The sequence below is a fragment of the Coregonus lavaretus genome (assembly GCF_964263955.1).
Source record: "Coregonus lavaretus genome assembly, chromosome: 9".
Lineage (NCBI taxonomy): Eukaryota > Metazoa > Chordata > Actinopteri > Salmoniformes > Salmonidae > Coregonus > Coregonus lavaretus.
Window position 1 is genome coordinate 32,538,454 of NC_139996.1, and position 20,353 is coordinate 32,558,806.

Below are 20,353 nucleotides of genomic sequence, written 5' to 3' on the forward strand. Positions count from 1 at the left end.
TCAACCAAGCCACTCAATCCCTCTATTCTAATGGAAAAGTAGTAGTGACTTGATCCTTCAATGAAAGTGAACATTTGCCCCATCTCACCTGAACGCAAAAGCGTGCTTACTTTATTTAAGTGGAATGCTGAAGAACGTTAGAGTTAGAGTGATAAAATGACTTGTATCACACTGGGCACAGACGTCAATTCAACGTCTATGTTGATTCAACCAGTGTGCCCAGTGTGGGATACTACTCTATAACTTAATTCAAGGTGCTTAAGTCCACCTTGTACAATGTCTCTCAACACTTTGTTACTTTAATGTCTTTACAATAACTTTTACATATACAATTACTTCTAATATATTTAAGGAAGTATATCAGGCAAGATGCTGATAAGTCTGATAGAAAATTGCCAAGCCAACAATAGACAGTCCACTACAGTCCATAACCCTCTGAAAGTGTGAAAGTGATGTTGAGGAGAGGTGTGTTTTCGGGGAGGTTCGGAGGGTCGATGATGATGTAAGAGGGGAGGGAGGGATTGCCCCCATAACGCTCAGCATGAACGCTCCACGGCAAAAGGATGTGTGAGCAAGCAGCGCGCTACTGCAGGGACGGTGTCCACAAACTGCTCCAAAAAGAACAACCGAAACTCCGGGCTCAGGACAGCAAAGAGCAACCAAAACCCGTGGCAGAGGAAAGCGAGTCAGCGACGGCTGCACAGTCTGGAAACAGCGGCGCCCAGCCCGGTGGAATTGACGGGCTCGTCCGCTGGATAGTCACCAAGATGAGCGACAACAAAAGCATCTCTACCCGGGAATACGCGAAGGAGGAGGCAGCGGTTGCCCATGAGCAGTTCTTCGCACCAGAGCCACGGAAAGGCATCTCTGTAATACTGGATGTAGGTATCGCTTTAATACTGGATGTAGGTATCGCTTACTTACCTGTAGGATTATCAGCTATTTTACCTACAAATTATTTATTGATATGGTGGCAGAGGTGGAAGAGTTTGCGGAAGAAAGTCCCATTTTAATTCAGTGCGCAATTACGCGTAAAGATCCTCCGCAACGTTGTGCCAATACCGTATACACATAATCAATTCGTTACATAGTCTCTCTGAATATACATGTACTCACTTTATATTACTTTAAAATAAAGTGTTTATGTAATCTGTAGGCTATCTGACGCATATTTTCCTTAAACGGTGGATTAATTCTGAGCACCATAATCAAATCAAATAGGCTACTCAAGAGTTTTTATCGAGTTGGCCTTAAAGGTAGCAGCGAAATTATTTTGCCACGAGCAGCACCGCAGATATTGGCCGTGTTCGAGGGCATCAGAACCGTGATGTATCATGGGTAAGTAGTGACCGACTGACTGATCTACAAACAATATTGAGTAGTTATTTATGATGCAAGGTGATTTGTAGATTAGTCCGCCTCGCCTTTAAAGGCGGCTGCAATGTCGAATGTGCCAATTGAGATGCGTGAAATGCAAGACCCTCAAACAGTCACACACAGTAGCTGCACAAAACGGGTTCACTTCATGCTGTTACAGCGTGGGTTCGGTACCTAAACAGCGGAGAAGTTGAGCCTTGCGATTCTACGCTCTTAGTTGTTGCTGAAATTGACCCACTATGCTGTTTACTTTCTGCATCTACCTCATATCGCGGAGTATACCTGTAATTACGGTTGAAGTTTACATACACATAGCTTGGAGTCATTAAAACTCGTTTTTCAACCACTCCACAAATGTCTTGTTAACAAACTATAGTTTTGGCAAGTCGGTTAGGACATCTACTTTGTGCATGACACAAGTAATTTTTCCAACAATTGTTTACAGACAGATTATTTCACTTATAATTCACTGTATCACAATTCCAGTGGGTCAGAAGTTTACATACACTAAGTTGACTGTGCCCTTAAACAGCTTGGAAAATTCCAGGAAATGATGTCATGGCTTTAGAAGCTTCTGATAGGCTAATTGACATCATTTGAGTCAATTGGAGGTGTACCTGTGGATGTATTTCATGGCCTACCTTCAAACTCAGTGCCTCTTTGCTTGACATCATGGGAAAATCAAAATAAATCAGCCAACACCTCAGAAAAAATATTGTAGACCTCCACAAGTCTGGTTCATCCTTGGGAGCAATTTCCAAACAGCTGAAGGTACCACGTTCATCTGTACAAACAATAGTACGCAAGTATAAACACCATGGGATCACGCAGCCATCATACCGCTCAGGAAGGAGACACGTTCTGTCTCCTAGAGATGAACGTACTTTGGTGCGAAAAGTGAAAATCAATCCCAGAACAACAGCCTTGTGAAGATGCTGAAGGAAACAGGTACAAAAGTATCTATATCCACAGTAAAACGAGTCCTATATCGACATAACCTGAAAGGCCGCTCAACAAGGAAGAAGCCACTGCTCCAAAACCGCCATAAAAAAGCCAGACTACGGTTTGCAACTGCACATGGGGACAAAGATCATACTTTTTTGGAGAAATCTCCTCTCGTCTGATGAAACGAAAATAGAACTGTTTGGCCATAATGACCATCGTTATGTTTGAAGGAAAAAGGGGGTTGCTTGCAAGCCGAAGAACACCATCCCAACCGTGAAGCACGGGGGTGGCAGCATCTTGCTGTTGGGGTGCTTTGCTGCAGGAGGGACTGGTGCACTTCACAAAATAGATGGCATCATGAGGAAGGAAAATGATGTGGATATATTGAAGCAACATCTCAAGACATCAGTCAGGAAGTTAAAGCTTGGTCGCAAATGGGTCTTCCAAATGGACAATGACCCCAATCATACTTCCAAAGTTGTGACAAAATGGCTTAAGGACAACAAAGTAAAAGTATTGGAGTGGCCATCACAAAGCCCTGACCTCAATCCTATAGAACATTTGTGGGCAAAGCTGAAAAAGCGTGTGCGAGCAAGGAGGCCTACAAACCTGACTCATTTACACCAGCTCTGACAGGAGGAATGGGCCAAAATTCACCCAACTTATTGTGGGAAGCTTGTGGAAGGCTACCTGAAACGTTTGACCCAAGTTAAACAATTTAAAGTCAATGTTACCAAATACTAATTAAGTGTATGTAAACTTCTGACCCACTGGGAATGTGATGAAAGAAATAAAAGCTTAAATCAAGAATTCTCTCTACTATTATTCTGACATTTCACATTCTTAAAATAAAGTGGTGATCCTAACTGACCTAAAACAGGGCATTTTTACTAGGATTAAATGTCAGGAATTGTGAAAAACTGAGTTTAAATGTATATAAGGTGTATGTAAGCTTCCGACTTCAACTGTAAGTGCACCCCAAATTGGATTTGGGTAGCGTGTATAGGCTATACATCCTAGATATAATATTCTCCATGCTCCAAATTGGTATCAATTGCTGTAAATTCTCCTAGATGTGTGCAGTTTGTTACATGGTAGGTTAACTGATGTCCTTTGATGCCACAGCATGCATATACAGTACAGTCCTTTACATGTGTCATAATAAATAATCTTATACAGAGCTATAGATTAATATATGACTGATAGCCAGACATCTTGTCTGTATAACACTAGTGCATCTTTGACAAGCATATCTTACTTTGAATAATGTATAATTTTTTTTGCAGAGTATCCGGCAAATACGCTAGGGGTAGGCGGCTGAAGCTGGTCTCAGCAGTATTGATTTAGGAGGTCAAAGTGTTTCCATAGTATTATTCATCATTGCTTTATAATTATGTGTATCTGATGCTCCTTCTTCTAGGGATCTACGTATTGCATTTAAAGGTAAAACTAATCTGAGAGAGTCAGATAAACTAGTTCACTTTTAGATCCAGACCCAGATAAGCTAGGTGATGAAGAAGTGGTGCATGGAATCTCATTATAATTATAAAATGAAGACCAGAGGGGTAGAAGTATCCTAGTGTGTGTGTTTGTGTGTGTGTGTGTGTGTGGGGGGGGGGGGGGGTAAAGGTTAGGATTAAAGTAGGGTAAGGTTTAGGGTTACGGTTAGGGGTTAGCGAAAATAGGATTTTGAATGGAAAAAAGGATAGTAAAACATATGCTGTGTGTGCGTGCGTGGGTGTGTGAGGCAGAGAGAGAGAGAGAGAGAGAGAGAGAGATTGGGGGGGAGGGAATATAGTATTAAATAATATTATCTATTGCTTGTTGCGTGCAATTAAATAGGATTCCAGGACCTATATCTAAAGGTGTGTGAGTATTGAAAACCCATAGAATGAGAAGAGAAAACTCACAGTGGCTGTTCTTTGTACTGTATTTTTTATAGCCTCGTTTTTCTTCTCTCCTCTCCCCCACACCCCTCCTCCACACCCCTCCTCCACACAGCAGGGGCACAGATCCGTCCATTCGTAATGAGGCAAAACGCTGCCTCTCTCTCTCTCTCTCTCTCTCTCTCTCTCTCTCTCTCTCTCTCTCTCTCTCTCTCTCTCTCTCTCTCTCTCTCTCTCTCACACACACACACTCTACCTTTTCCCACCATTTCGTGCCTCTTTCTTTCTCACACATTTTCTTGCCTCTCATTATTACCTGCTTCTTAATTCTTCCTTCTGCCTTGCATGCTATTCAAGTCTCCATCCATCCCCATGACACCTCCGTTCCTTCTCTCTTGGCAAGACACACCACTCTCATCTAGTGTTCTCACATGACTTGTCTGCTGAACTGTACAGAATAGGTCAGTCTTCCATTTACTGTAAACCAAGCCCATCTGTATTGTTTTCTATTGTATGAGGCCCTCTGTAAACTCCATCTCTCACCTCCCCCTCCCAATCCCCCCACTGTCTCCAGACGCTCCACCATACCCCACATGACAAATGTTTACCCATTTTAGCTTCAATGAATTGAGCACTGATCTCCGGCACTCAGTGACGACTAGGCTGTTCTCTCTAAATAACGGATTAGGTCTGGGATTTGTGGTACATTGCTTTATCTCCAAACTGCGTTATGCCATATTGCCATTAGGAGCAGTGATTAGTATTATGGAATCAAATAAACTCTTAATATCTGTATGTCAAAGAGCAAAGCCAGTGTGTCTTATGTTTTTTTATATTTTTTATTTCACCTTTATTTAACCAGGTAAGCCAGTTGAGAACAAGTTCTCATTTACAACTGCGACCTGGCCAAGATAAACCAAAGCAGTGCGATAAAAACAACAACACCGAGTTACATATGGGGTAAAACAAAACATAAAGTCAAAAATACAACAGAAAATAGAAAATATATATACAGTGTGTGCAAATGTAGCAAGTTATGGAGGTAAGGCAATAAATAGGCCATAGTGCAAAATAATTACAATTAGTATTAACACTGGAATGATAGATATGCAAGAGATGATGTGCAAATAGAGATATTGGGGTGCAAATGAGCAAAATAAATAACAATGTGGGGATGAGGTAGTTGGGTGGGCTAATTTCAGATGGGCTGTGTACAGGTGCAGTGATCGGTAAGGTGCTCTGACAACTGATGCTTAAAGTTAGTGAGGGAGATAAGAGTCTCCAGCTTCAGAGATTTTTGCAGTTCGTTCCAGTCATTGGCAGAGAACTGGAAGGAATGGCGGCCAAAGGAGGTGTTGGCATTGGGGATGACCAGTGAGATATACCTGCTGGAGTGCATACTACGGGTGGGTGTTGCTATGGTGACCAATAAGCTAAGATAAGGCGGGGATTTGCCTAGCAGTGATTTATAGATGGCCTGGAGCCAGTGGGTTTGGTGACGAATATGTAGTGAGGACCAGCCAACAAGAGCGTACAGGTCACAGTGGTGGGTAGTATATGGGGTTTTGGTGACAAAACGGATGAGACTGTGATAGACTACATCCAATTTGCTGAGTAGAGTGTTGGAGGCTATTTTGTAAATGACATTGCCGAAGTCAAGGATCGGTAGGATAGTCAGTTTTACGAGGGCATGTTTGGCAGCATGAGTGAAGGAGGCTTTGTTGCGAAATAGGAAGCCGATTCTGGATTTAACTTTGGATTGAAGATGCTTAATGTGAGTCTGGAAGGAGAGTTTACAGTCTAACCAGACACCTAGGTATTTATAGTCCACATACTCTAGGTCAGACCTGTCGAGAGTAGTGATTCTAGTCGGGTGGGCGGGTGCCAGCAGCGTTCGATTGAAGAGCATGCGTTTTACTTTTGTTTAAGAGCAGTTGGAGGCTACGGAAGGAGTGTTGTATGGCATTGAAGCTTGTTTAGAGGTTTGTTAACACAGTGACCAATGAAGGGCCAGATGTACATATATGGTCCTCTGTAGCTCAATTGGTAGAGCATGGCGCTTGTAACGCCAGGGTAGTGGGTTCGATCCCCGGGACCACCCATACGTAAAAATGTATGCACACATTACTGTAAGTCGCTTTGGATAAAAGTGTCTGCTAAATGGCATATTATATTATATTATATTATTATACAAAATGGTGTCGTCTGCGTAGAGGTGGATCTGAGAATCACCAGCAGCAAGAGCAACATCATTGATATACACAGAGAAAAGAGTCAGCCCAAGAATTGAACCCTGTGGCACCCCCATAGAGACTGCCATAGGTCCAGACAACAGGCCCTCCGATTTGACACATTGAACTCTATCTGAGAAGTAGTTGGTGAACCAGGCGAGGCAGTCATTTGAGAAACCAAGGCTATTTAGTCTGCCAATAAGAATGCGGTGGTTGACAGAGTCGAAAGCCTTGGCCAGGTCGATGAAGACGGCTGCACAGTACTGTCTATTATCGATCGTGGTTATAATATCTTTTAGGACCTTGAGCGTGGCTGAGGTGCACCCATGACCAGCTCGGAAACCGGATTGAATAGCGGAGAAGGTACGGTGTGATTCGAAATGGTCAGTGATCTGTTTGTTAACTTGGCTTTCAAAAACTTTCGAAAGGCAGGGCAGGATGGATATAGGTCTGTAACAGTTTGGATCTAGAGTGTCACTCCCTTTGAAGAGGGGGATGACCGCGGCAGATTTCCAATCTCTGTGGATCTCAGACGTTACGAAAGAGAGGTTGAACAGGCTAGTAATAGGGGTTGCGACAATTTCGGCGGCTAATTTTAGAAAGAAAGGGTCCAGATTGTCTAGCCCAGATGATTTGTAGGGGTCCAGATTTTGCAGCTCTTTCAGAACATCAGCTGTCTGAATTTGTGTGAAGGAGAAGCAGTGGGGCATGGGCAAGTTGCAGCGGAGGGTGCAGAGCTTGTGGCCGGGGTAGTGGTAGCCAGGTGGAAAGCATGGCCAGCCGTAGCAAAATGCTTGTTGAAATTCTCGATCATTGTAGATTTATCAGTGGTGGTAGTGTTTCCTAGTCTCAGTGCAGTGGGCAGCTGGGAGGAGGTGCTCTTATTCTCCATGGACTTTACAGTGTCCCAAAACTTTTTGGAGTGCTACAGGATGCACATTTCTGTTTGAAAAAGCTAGCCTTTGCTTTCCTAACTGCTTGTGTATATTGGTTCCTAACTTCCCTGAAAAGTTACATATCGCGGGGGCTATTCGATGCTAATGCAGTACGCCACAGGAAGTTTTTGTGCCGGTCAAGGGCAGTCAAGTCTGAGGAGAACCAGGGGCTATATCTGTTCTTAGTTCTGAATTTTTTGAATGGGGCATGCTTATTTAAGATTGAGAGGAAAGCACTTTTAAATAACATCCAGGCATCCTCTACTGACGGAATGAGATCGATATCCATCCAGGATACCTGGGCCAGGTCAATTAGGAAGGCCTGCTCGCTAAAGTGTTTTAGGGAGCGTTTGACAGTGATGAGGGTTGGTCGTTTGACCGCGGACCCGTTACGGACGCAGGCAATAAAGGCAGTGATCGCTGAGATCCTGGTTGAAGATAGCGGAGGTGTATTTAGAGGGTAAGTTAGTCAGGATGATATCTATAAGGGTGCCCATGTTTAAGGATTTAGGGTTGTACCTGGTAGGTTCCTTGATAATTTGTGTGAGATTGAGGGCATCTAGTTTGGATTGTAGGATGGCCGGGGTGTTAAGCATATCCCAGTTTAGGTCACCAAGCAGTACGAACTCTGAGGATAGATGGGGGGCTATCAATTCACATATGGTGTCCAGGGCACAGCTGGGGGCTGAGGGGGGGCTGTAGCAAGCGGCAACAGTGAGAGACTTATTTCTGGAAAGGTGGATTTTTAGAAGAAGGAGCTCAAACTGTTTGGGCACAGACCTGGATAGTATGATAGAGCAGTGCAGGCTATCTGTACAGTAGATTGCAACTCCACCCCCTTTGGCAGTTCTATCTAGACTGAAAATGTTGTAGTTGGGGATGGACATTTCTGAATTTTTGGTGGCCTTCCTAAGCCAGGATTCAGACACTGCTAGAACATCAGGGTTGGCTGAATGTGCTAATGCAGTGAATAACTCAAACTTAGGAAGGAGGCTTCTGATGTTAACGTGCAGAAAACCAAGGCTTTTACGGTTACAGAAGTCAACAAATGATAACTCCTGGGGAGTAGGAGTGATACTGGGGGCTGCAGGGCCTGAGTTAGCCTCTACATCACCAGAGGAACAGAGGAGGACTAGAATAAGGATACGGCTAAAGGCTTTAAGAACTGGTCTTCTAGTGCGTTGGGTACAGAGAGTAAAGGGGGCAGATTTCTGGGCGTTGTAGAATAGATTCAGGGCATTATGTACAGACAAGGATATGGAAGGATATGAGTACAGTGGAGGTAAACCTAAGCGTTGGGTAACAATGAAAGAGATAGCATCACTGGAGGCACCGATTGAGCCGGTCTCCGCGTGTATGGGGGGTGGAACAAAGGAGCTATTTGAGGCAGTTTGAGAGGGACTTGGGGCTTTACAGTGAAATTGTATAATAAGAACTAACTGGAACAGCAATAGGCAAGGCATATTGACATGGGAGAGAGGCATAAAGCAATCACAGGTGTTATTCGAGAGAGCTAAGACAACAACTGGTAATGGCAACGAAAGTTTGTGCTGATGCTAAACAGATAAACAGGACAGGGTACCGTGTAAAGGAACAGTCCAGCAGGCATCAGCTGTGCAGCTGAGTGATCATAAGGTCCAGTGAACAGCAATATGTGAGTCCGAGAGCAGTTCGAATTGGTGCTACAGCACTGGCTAGCAGGAAGCACGGCTGTTGTTTGCGTGTGCTAGCGGGCCGGGGCTAGCAGATGGATCTTCGCGGTCATCGCAACGGGAAGCCTGTTGAAACCACAGACGATTACGTCGGCAGACCAGTCGTGATGGATCGGCGGGGCTCCGTGTCGACTCTAGGAGGTCCCGTCCGGTTGACAGAGAGGTAGATAGCCGGGAGATGGGCCTGACTCGAGGCTAGCTCAAGGCTGATTAGCCAACAACAACATCCATTTGGTTGCAGCTAGCTAGTTGCGATGATCCGGGGTTAAAGGTCCAGTGATTCGGCAGAAAAAAACGATATGTTCTGGGTCGATAACGCGCTGTGCAGACAGTGCAGACTGGCCGATAATAGTCCAGGCTAGAGCTGTCTGGTAGGTAGTGCAGGCCACGGACAATGGTGAAAAACCGCTAACGGTGGCTAATAGCAAGTAGCTAGTTAGCTGGCTAGCTCGTTTCAACTGGAGATTCTAGCTAAAAGGTAAGTCAATAATAGAATCCGTTCCACATTGAGTGAGGCGGGTTGCAGGAAAGTATATTTAGTAGAAGGATTAAAAGTGTGATAGGGAAATATGTACGAAAAAAAAAAAAAACTGGCTATTTACACGGACACACACATAGTACACGACCGCACTGCTATTCCATCTTGGAATGAGTTAGTTAGTTTCAGAATGAGTTGCAAGGAATAAGTTTGTCCTAAATATTTCAAAAACTAAACGCATTGTATTTGGGACAAATCATTCACTAAACCCTAAACCTCAAGTAAATCTTGTAATGAATAATGTGAAAATTGAGCAAGTTGAGGTGACTAAACTGCTTGGAGTAACCCTGGATTGTAAACTGTCATGGTCAAAACATATTGATACAACAGTAGGTAAGATGGGGAGAAGTCTGTCCATAATAAAGCACTGCTCTGCCTTCTTAACAACACTATCAACAAGGCAGGTACTACAGGCCCTAGATTTGTCGCACCTGGAAAACTGTTCAGTCGTGTGGTCAGGTGCCACAAAGAGGGACTTTGGCAGAACAGGGCAGCACGGCTGGCCCTTAAAAGTACATGGGGAGCTAACATTAATGATATCCATGTCAATCTCTCATGGCCCAAAGTGGAAGAGAGATTGACCTCATCACTACTTGTTTTAGTAAGAAGTGTTGACAAGCTGAATGCTGTCTGTTTAAACTAAGAGCACACAGCTCGGACACCCATGCATACCCCACAAGACATGCCACCAGAGGTCTCTTCACAATCCCCAAGTCCAGAACAGACTATGGGAGGCACACAGCACTAGATAGAGCCATGACTACATGGAACTCTATTCCACATCAGGTAACTGATGCAAGCAGTAGAATCAGATTTAAAAAACAGGTAAAATGACACCTTATGGAACAGCTGGGACTGTGAAGAGACACACCCAAAGGTACAGACACACGCATTCGGACACAAGTGCTAGAACACGCACTCTACACACACGTACATTGTAATATTGTTGTATGGTGCTATTATATATTTGATATTGTAGATATGTAGTGGTGTAATAATGTTATATGATGTACTGTTTTATCTTTTGTTTTATATGTAATGTAAGTGCCTTAATCAGTGGCGATTGTAGCATGTAAATCTTGGTGGGGCAAAAACAAAATAATGTGGGATGCATGCCAGCAAAGACACTACACAACACAACACTAAACAATACATTAATTGCACTATAACGGTGACAAACGGTGCCCACAAATTGTTAGGGCCTCCCAACAGCAGTCCCAACACCTTACCACTGCTACACCTGGCTATAAGCGGAGCCTTGTCTGGCAGCGAAACAGTTCATTCAGCCTCATTTACTGCCTTTAAAAAAAACATAGCTGATATGGCTGACTTGCTTAAACAAATGTGGTTTCTACTGACAATTGAGATGTACAAACTATGGCATAAGGGGACGACAAGCGGATAAGAGGCAATCTGTAATTTCGATTAAGACATTAATGAGCGAGCTAGGACGGACGTAGTCTATATAACTATTTGTTCAGCACTTTGAAATGTACAGCGACAGAATTCAGAACATGGGCCGTTCTTAGAGTATTCTCCCTGTACACCAACTCAGAACCGTAGGATAAATAAAGGGGCATATAAGCAGACAATGAAAGCTCTTACAATATTCGATGATTACATTTCTCTAAAACAGGTTATAGGCTACATGTGCACCACCAAGTCAGAACAGTAGGCGAAATTAAGAGGGGAAAATAGACAAAATTATTAGGGTGCGGCACATGGGCTAGTAACAGTTTACTACACAACATACACTTAGTATTACTTTCTTAGCTACAGTATACAGTGGGGAAAAAAAGTATTTAGTCAGCCACCAATTGTGCAAGTTCTCCCACTTAAAAAGATGAGAGAGGCCTGTAATTTTCATCATAGGTACACGTCAACTATGACAGATAAAATGAGAATTATTTTTCCAGAAAATCACATTGTAGGATTTTTCATGAATTTATTTGCAAATTATGGTGGAAAATAAGTATTTGGTCAATAACAAAAGTTTCTCAATACTTTGTTATATACCCTTTGTTGGCAATGACACAGGTCAAACGTTTTCTGTAAGTCTTCACAAGGTTTTCACACACTGTATTTTGGCCCATTCCTCCATGCAGATCTCCTCTAGAGCAGTGATGTTTTGGGGCTGTCGCTGGGCAACACAGACTTTCAACTCCCTCCAAAGATTTTCTATGGGGTTGAGATCTGGAGACTGGCTAGGTCACTCCAGGACCTTGAAATGCTTCTTACGAAGCCACTCCTTCGTTGTCCGGGCGGTGTGTTTGGGATCATTGTCATGCTGAAAGACCCAGCCATGTTTCATCGTCAATGCCCTTGCTGATGGAAGGAGGTTTTCACTCAAAATCTCACGATACATGGCCCCATTCATTCTTTCCTTTACACGGATCAGTCGTCCCTTTGCAGAAAAACAGCCCCAAAGCATGATGTTTCCACCCCTATGCTTCACAGTAGGTATGGTGTTCTTTGGATGCAACTCAGCATTCTTTGTCCTCCAAACACGACGAGTTGAGTTTTTACCAAAAAGTTCTATTTTGGTTTCATCTGACCATATGACATTCTCCCAATCCTCTTCTGGATCATCCAAATGCACTCTAGCAAACTTCAGACGGGCCTGGACATGTACTGGCTTAAGCAGGGGGACACGTCTGGCACTGCAGGATTTGAGTCCCTGGCGGCGTAGTGTGTTACTGATGGTAGGCTTTGTTACTTTGGTCCCAGCTCTCTGCAGGTCATTCACTAGGTCCCCCCGTGTGGTTCTGGGATTTTTTCTCACCGTTCTTGTGATCATTTTGACCCCACGGGGTGAGATCTTGCGTGGAGCCCCAGATCGAGGGAGATTATCAGTGGTCTTGTATGTCTTCCATTTCCTAATAATTGCTCCCACAGTTGATTTCTTCAAACCAAGCTGCTTACCTATTGCAGATTCAGTCTTCCCAGCCTGGTGCAGGTCTACAATTTTGTTTCTGGTGTCCTTTGACAGCTCTTTGGTCTTGGCCATAGTGGAGTTTGGAGTGTGACTGTTTGAGGTTGTGGACAGGTGTCTTTTATACTGATAACAAGTTCAAACAGTTGCCATTAATACAGGTAACGATTGGAGAACAGAGGAGCCTCTTAAAGAAGAAGTTACAGGTCTGTGAGAGCCAGAAATCTTGCTTGTTTGTAGGTGACCAAATACTTATTTTCCACCATAATCTGCAAATAAATTCATAAAAAATCCTACAATGTGATTTTCTGGAAAAAAAATTCTCAATTTGTCTGTCATAGTTGATGTGTACCTATGATGAAAATTACAGGCCTCTCTCATCTTTTTAAGTGGGAGAACTTGCAAAATTGGAGGCTGACTAAATACTTTTTTCCCCCACTGTACATATCTCCCTGGCATATTACCTCATTTATGCAGCAGCATACAATACATTTTTGGACTCACCTTCTTGTGCTGTGCTCAATTGAACAGGAAGGTGGCGCGGCGCTCCTTCGTGGGCACATTTTGTCATCAAACTTTGTCATCAAAGTCTGGCATTCTCTGGATTTATGGTGCTTTCAAGACAACTGGGAACTCTGAAAAAAACAAAGTCGAATCATGATGACGTCACTGATCTTCAGGTTGTAGCTCTAGAAAGTAGGCCCGAGTTCCGGAGTTACAATTCCGAGTTGGATGACCGTTCAAAAAGTATTTTCCCAGTCGGAGCTCGTTTCTCCCGTGTTCCCAGTTGTCTTGAACTCACTAAAGTCAGATTTCGCTGCCCCACCACCACAGAAAGCACTGAGCTAAGCTGAAACACCTGCATTTTGGAGCTGCCTAACTCAAGAAAGCAAAAAAGCGGCTTTATTAACTCAAGTACTTTAAAAAAATTGTTTGCAAACTGATATGTGACACGTATTAATGCTAAAATAACATGCAAAACAGGCAAGCATTTGGGGGGATAAAAATGTGGGGCTCAAAAGCCCCACCTGCCCTGAATGACGGGTCGCCACTGGTCTTAATGTGTTTGGACCCCAGGAAGAGTAGCTGCTGCCTTGGCAACAGCTAATGGGGATCCCTAATAAATACAAATACATGCTCTAGAAATTAGCGTGATTTAACTAGCTAAGACAATAGAAAACCATAGCCTGTTCACTGGGAGCTGAGCTGCTCTAGTTGTTTTAGATTTGTCTCATAGGTGACACTTTGATGTAAAAATAAATAAAAATAAAAGTATTTATATTTTAGAGGAGCAGTGTGTGCGTTTGGGGTTTGTCCCCCTTTTTTGTCTAATACAATGAGTATTGGGGACAGTGACAGATATTACAACACTTTTTGTACATAGTCCCCCCATTTTAGGGGACCAAAAGTATTGGGACAAATTCACTTATATGTGTATTAAAGTAGTCAAAAGTTAAGTATTTGGTCCCATATTCATAGCATGCAATAACTACATCAAGCTTCTGACTCTACAAATTTGTTGGATGCATTTGCTGTTTGTTTGGTTGTGTTTCAGATTATTTTGTGCCCAATAGAAATGAATGGTAAACAATGTATTGTGTCATTTTTTAATCACTTTTAATGTAAATAATAATATAATATGCCATTAAGCAGACGCTTTTATCCAAAGCGACTTACAGTCATGTGTGCATACATTTTTACGTATGTGTGGTCCCAGGGATCGAACCCACTACCCTGGCGTTACAAGCGCCATGCTCTACCAATTGAGCTACAGAGGACCACCCATACGAATAGAATAGAATAGAATAGAATATGTAAATATATTACCCCCCAAAAATGCAAACCTCCCCTGTTATTGTAATGGTGAGAGGTTAGCATGTCTTGGGGTTATATATTATTTTTTATGATATTTGTGCATCTGTAACTTTCTCACTCATCATTATTCACGATTATTTCAGGACTATCCGTAATCATGGTCGCATCCACATTAATATAGAAGAGTTTAGAAACATATTATATTATTTTTTACAAGAAAAGTTACTCCAAAATGGCACAATACATTATTTGTAGAGTCACAACCTTGATGTAATAATTGTGCGCTGGGAATATGGGACCAAACACTTAACTTTTGATTACTTTAATATACATACAGTGCATTCGGTAAGTATTCAGACCCCTTGACCTTTTCCACATTTTGTTACGTTACAGCCTTATTCTAAAATTGATTAAATAAAAAATATTCCTCATCAATCTACACACAATACCACATAATGACAAAGTGAAAACAGGTTTGTAGATGTTTTTGCAAATGTATTAAAAATAAAGAACAGAAATACCTTATTTACATAAGTATTCAGACCCTTTGCTATGAGACTCGAACTTGAGCTTAGGTGCATCCTGTTTACTTTAGATGTTTCTACAACTTGATTGGAGTCCACCTGTGGGAAATTCAATTGATTGGACATGATTTGGAAAGGCACACACCTGTCTATATAAGGTCCCACAGTTGACAGTGTATGTCAGCGCAAAAACCAAGCCATTAGGTCGAAGGAATTGTCCGTAGAGCTCAGAGACAGGGTTGTGTTGAGGCACCGATCTGGGGAAAGGTACCAAAACATTTCTGCAGCATTGAAGGTCCCCACAAACACAGTGGCCTCCATCATTCTTAAATGGAAGAAGTTTGGAACCACCAAGACTCTTCCTAGAGCTGGCCGCCCGGCCAAACTGAGCAATCAGGAGAGAAGGGCCTTGGTCAAGGAGGTGACCAAGAACCCGATGGTCACTCTGAAAGAGCTCCAGAGTTCCACTGTGGAGATGGGAGAACCTTCCAGAAGGACAACCATCTCTGCAGCACTCCACCAATCAGGCCTTTGTGGTAGTGGCCAGACGGAAGCCACTCCTCAGTAAAAGGCACATAACAGCCCGCTTGGAGTTTGCCAAAGAACCAGACCATGAGAAACAAGATTCTCTGGTCTGATGAAACCAAGATTGAACTCTTTGGCTTGAATGCCAAGTGTCACGTCTGGAGGAAACCTGGCACCATTGCTATAAACCTGGTGTGTAGATTGATGAGGGGAAAAAACAATGTAATCAATTTTAGAATAAGGCTGTAACGTAACAAAATGTGGAAAAAGTCAAGTGGTCTGAATACTTTCCGAATGCACTGTATAAGTGAATTTGTCCCAATACTTTTGGTGCCCTAAAATGGGGGGACTATGTACAAAAGTGCTGTAATTTCTAAACGGTTCACCATATGGATGAAAGTACCCTCAAATTAAAGCTGACAGTCTGCAATTTAACCTCATAGGCATTGTAGCATTTCAAATCCAAAGTGCTGGAGTACAGAGCCAAAACAACCAAAACATTGTCACTGTCCCAATACTTCTGGAGCTCACTGTATGTTTTTCATCTGATAAGGAGTGAAATTGGGTCACCTACATTATGTGACACCATGCTGTAAGGCCTGACAAATGGATGATCAGACAAGTCCCTTAACACCAGAATGGCCAATTTTATACACACACCACTGCCACTTTTATCATTAGCCATGCCCCACTTCTGTTGCTTTAATTGTCGTTTACATTTAGCATGATATGTAATATTTTAATGGGCCCTTTTTTTATCAAGTCAGTGAGAATGGGTCTTTCTGGAGGATAGGTACCTGTATTTCTTTCCCTCTCCCCGTCTCATTTCCCCCAATCTTTATTTCTCCCTCCCTCCCCCTCTTTCTCTCTCTCTCTCTCTCTGTGGTATTGATCTGAAATCATTCCCAATACATTTTGCTTAGCTTACTCCACCCCCCAGATGACAAAGAAAAACATGGCTCAGACTTGTTATAAAGGCTTCAATCATCTGCAGCCACATAATAATGAAAGCCATTGTAATGTATGGTGTGCTCTCTGAGTCAGTGTCCATTGTCTTTCACTCATTGGACCCAGGGCCAGACTACTGCAGTTGGGGCCCCGGGGCACCTACCTATAATACTATTCTACACATTTTATCTGTCACGCCCTGGCTCGGGGGACTCTCGTATGTTGAGCCAGGGTGTTAGTTTCTATGTTTTGTGTTGTAGGTTGTGGGTCTAGTTTGTATTTCTATGTTGGCCTGAGTGACTCCCAATCAGAGGCAACGAGTGTCAGCTGGTTGTCTCTGATTGGGAGCCATATTTAACTGTCTGTCTTTCACTTTGTGTTTGTGGTTTCTTGTTCTTATTTGGTTTGTGTTAAACCGTAGACATCACGTTATCGTCTGTTGTTTTGATCGTGTGATCAGTATAATAAATAATATGTTCACCTTCAATGCTGCGCCTTGGTCCTCCTCCTTAGACGATCGTGACATTATCATGAGGCTGAGAGAAAAATTTCTCTCATTGGGAAAATCTCATGAGCTTTTCCCAATGTCCCATGGACAATTTCTTACCCCCGATTTGTTTTATTAAAACTGCTCAAGTGCTCATCAGTCTGGTGAAGCAAATAGATATCAATAATGGCACAAAAGACAAACACCTATACACAGTCTTTTATACTGTTAAAGGGAAACTCCACTCAAAAACTTTATAAAATTAGTCCATTGTTGATACAGTCCCAAAATGGTTTGCATGTCAGCAGTCAAGTTTTCAAGATATTGGACTTTCAAGAAGTAAAGTAAAAAAAAAAAGAAAAACGTTTTTGAGTGGAGTTCCCCTTTAACCTCGTTCATGCATGAAATGCACTCACCACTTTCAAAAGCATAGAAAGAAACAAAACATGCATATATATCCCCCACCAGATATAACAAGGATTACAGATAATTGATTGGTGTTCTAAAATTTTGTAGTTACTGCTTTCCCAGTGACAAACTAATGATTTTTCTCACTCTATCCTGGAGTCTTAACTGTGCTATTACACACATGAGTGCACAATGTGGTCAGGCTTTTTAAACAAAATTACACTGGGTTTTCACTTACTCTTACCTAGCTATTCAGGCAGGCTTATTTACTGTCTCTCATTTACCTTTTGTGCCACGCTTTATCATGTTTCATGCTTTGACACTGTTCACGTGACTAGTCCCTTCACTAATGCAGAGCTCATGTTTTGTCTTAACAGATTTTCCGGAGAGCTGATAAGGATGGTAAGTGTGTTTTGGTTTGTTAAACGTATTTGTTATCATGTTGTATGTGTCCTCCCAGTGAGGTAGCCACTCTGCCCAGTGTTGTGGATTGTTAGAGCATTGTTTAATTTCCAGGCTGATACAGTGTGGTGCAGTGCCAGCGCTTCCCTCATTCCCTCTGGCACTTGTTTGTTCTGCTGTCGTGTCTTGGAGCCTTTGACAGGAGAAAACTAAGGAGACAACTTAGAAGGATCCGTTTTTATACCAACCAGGCCATTTTATTTTCTGATCTGTGTGGTTGCACTGTATCTCTAACTACCTTGTGAAATAGCAATGGTAATTTCACTGATTTATGAACTCACTTCTATATGTTTTAGTTAACTATTCTGTGTGTATGTTTGTTAGAGACACAGTAGATACACTACAAATATGTCATTAGCTGAATGGAACTACATGGTCAATGCACCAAAGTGCATTTTATCTATTGCAATTTAACAGTGTGTAGTACTTTTTCAGGCACACCCAACCCTCCTGCAAATGCAAGTTCCCTTTACATTTCTCAAACAACCTTCTGTTCTAAATCGCACAATTTGTCCTGGGTTACGTAGAACTATGTGCTTTGAGAGGACAAAATGATAACATTCCTGTGGGTTTATGAGTAATGCAAAACTTAACTATTTATTTTGAAAAGGGAAAAGCAGCTAATCACTGTGAAAAGGACCAGAGCTGCCAAAAGCACCTAGTTAAAGAGAATCCTTGTTATTTGATGCATGGAACAAGCTCAGTTTGTGCTATTTTTACCCTCCTCTCCTGGGAAATGTTCTGTGGCTGTTTTAATGAAAGAGAGATGCTAAACACACTGTGAGAGAGGGATGGAGAGGGAGAGAGAGAGAGAGAGAGAAGAGAGAGAGTAGCAAGAGAGAGAAAAAGAGATGCTAAACACATAGAGAGAGATATGATGGAGAGCGCGATAGATAGGGGATAAGGGAGAAAAATATCAGGGGTCCAACATCGCTCCAAGATCTGCTCTGGTCTTCACAATGGGATCCATGTATGGGTACCCATGTATGGGTACTGACCTGTTACACCCTCTACAACCACTGAATATGATTTGACCCTGCTGGTCATCTATGAATGTTTGAACATCTTGAAGAACAATCTGGCCTGAAATGGCCATGTACTCTTATAATCTTCACCCGGCACAGCCAGAAGAGGACTGGCCATCCCTCAGAGCCTGGTTCCTCTCTAGGTTTCTTCCTAGGTTTCTGCCTTTCTAGGGAGTTTTTCCTAGCCACCGTGCTTCTACATCTGCATTGCTTGATGTTTGGGGTTTTAGGATGGGTTTCTGTATAGCACTGTGTGACATCTGCTGATGTGAAAAGGGCTTTATAAATACATTTGATTGATTGATTGATTGATTGATTGGATCGACTAGGGTCAAAGGTTGTGTTGCCTCTCCCTCCCTGCCCACTTCCAAAAGGGCACCTGCTAAAGAAGCCTATATGTCTCCTATCGTTGATAACACAATTAGCAGTGAGAAGGGTAATCATTAGTGTGTGTTTTATAGCTGAGCTGACATGCTCCTTTGGCCCAGGAGCTTTTATCATTGCTGCCTCCAGGCCCTGATTAGAGGTTCTGATCCTGCGTTGTTATGCTGCTGGGCCCACCGTCATAGAGGGGACCGCATCACGGCCCTTTAAAGACGGACGTCCTGTAAATGAAACTCTTTCCTGAGAGAAAGAGAGGTATCAGTAATTATAGAAAAGTGTGTGTTAATGGAAATGTAATTGTCTTCTTTCTCCCACTTTAAATTCTGAGTACAGCTCCCAATTGGGGAGGGGGGGGGGGGGGGGGGGGGTTCCCATCCAGCATTACAGGAGATAGCTGTAACAGCACACATGAAAAAGACTACAGTTTACTATAGAAAACTACAGTACTTACTATAGAATTCTGTAGTAACCTGTAGTACCTACCTACCTACGGGTTATGGAACATTTGCTCTTTGAGTAGTTTGTCCAGTCGGTTTCATCAAGGAGAAAGCCCCCACTGCTATATCAAAGATAATAAAACCAAAACACTATAGTAAGTACTACAGTAATGTCTGCAGAAACACTACAGTAAATACAACAGTATACTACAGTCCGCAAAAACACTACAGTAATTACTACAGTTTTTTAAAAGATATATACTATAGTAAACTATAAATACTACAGTATACTACTGTCACGCCCTGGCTCTGGGGACTCTTATATGTTGAGCCAGGGTGTTAGTTTATATGTGTAGTGTCTATGTTTTGTTTTCTATGTGTTCTTTTCTAGATCGTGTGTTTCTGTGTTGGCTGGGGTGGTTCCCAATCGGAGGCAGCTGTGTCTTGTTGTCTCTGATTGGGAACCATACTTAGGCAGCCTGTTGTGCACTTGTCATTTGTGGGATCTTGTTCCGTGTAGGTTTGTGTTTATGACCGAGGACTTCATGTTTCATTTTGTTGTTTTGTTGTTGTATCGTGTTGCTAAGTACTAATTAAAAGATGAACGCATATCACGCTGCGCCTTGGTCCACTCATTACGACGATCGTGACAGAAGATCCCACCATAACAGGACCAAGCAGTGTGTCCAGGAGCAGACAGCCTGGACTTGGGAGGAGATCTTGGACGGGCAGGGATCCTGGACTTGGGGAGGAAATCCAGGCCGGAATGGATCGCCGTCCGT

The 20,353-nt window shown here is 42.7% G+C and overlaps 1 protein-coding gene across 1 annotated transcript in view; it reads left to right on the forward strand.

The window, feature by feature from the left end:
* Positions 1 to 563: 563 nt before the first annotated feature.
* Positions 564 to 20,353, forward strand: part of LOC311135420 (N-terminal EF-hand calcium-binding protein 2-like) — a gene marked incomplete at both ends in the record, with an annotated part of 129,768 nt that continues 109,978 nt past the window's right edge. The window contains 2 exons of the mRNA XM_084169362.1: positions 564 to 881; positions 17,641 to 17,665. Of these exons, the coding sequence (XP_084025488.1) occupies positions 564 to 881; positions 17,641 to 17,665 (343 nt within the window). The remainder of the gene's footprint in view (positions 882 to 17,640; positions 17,666 to 20,353) is intronic.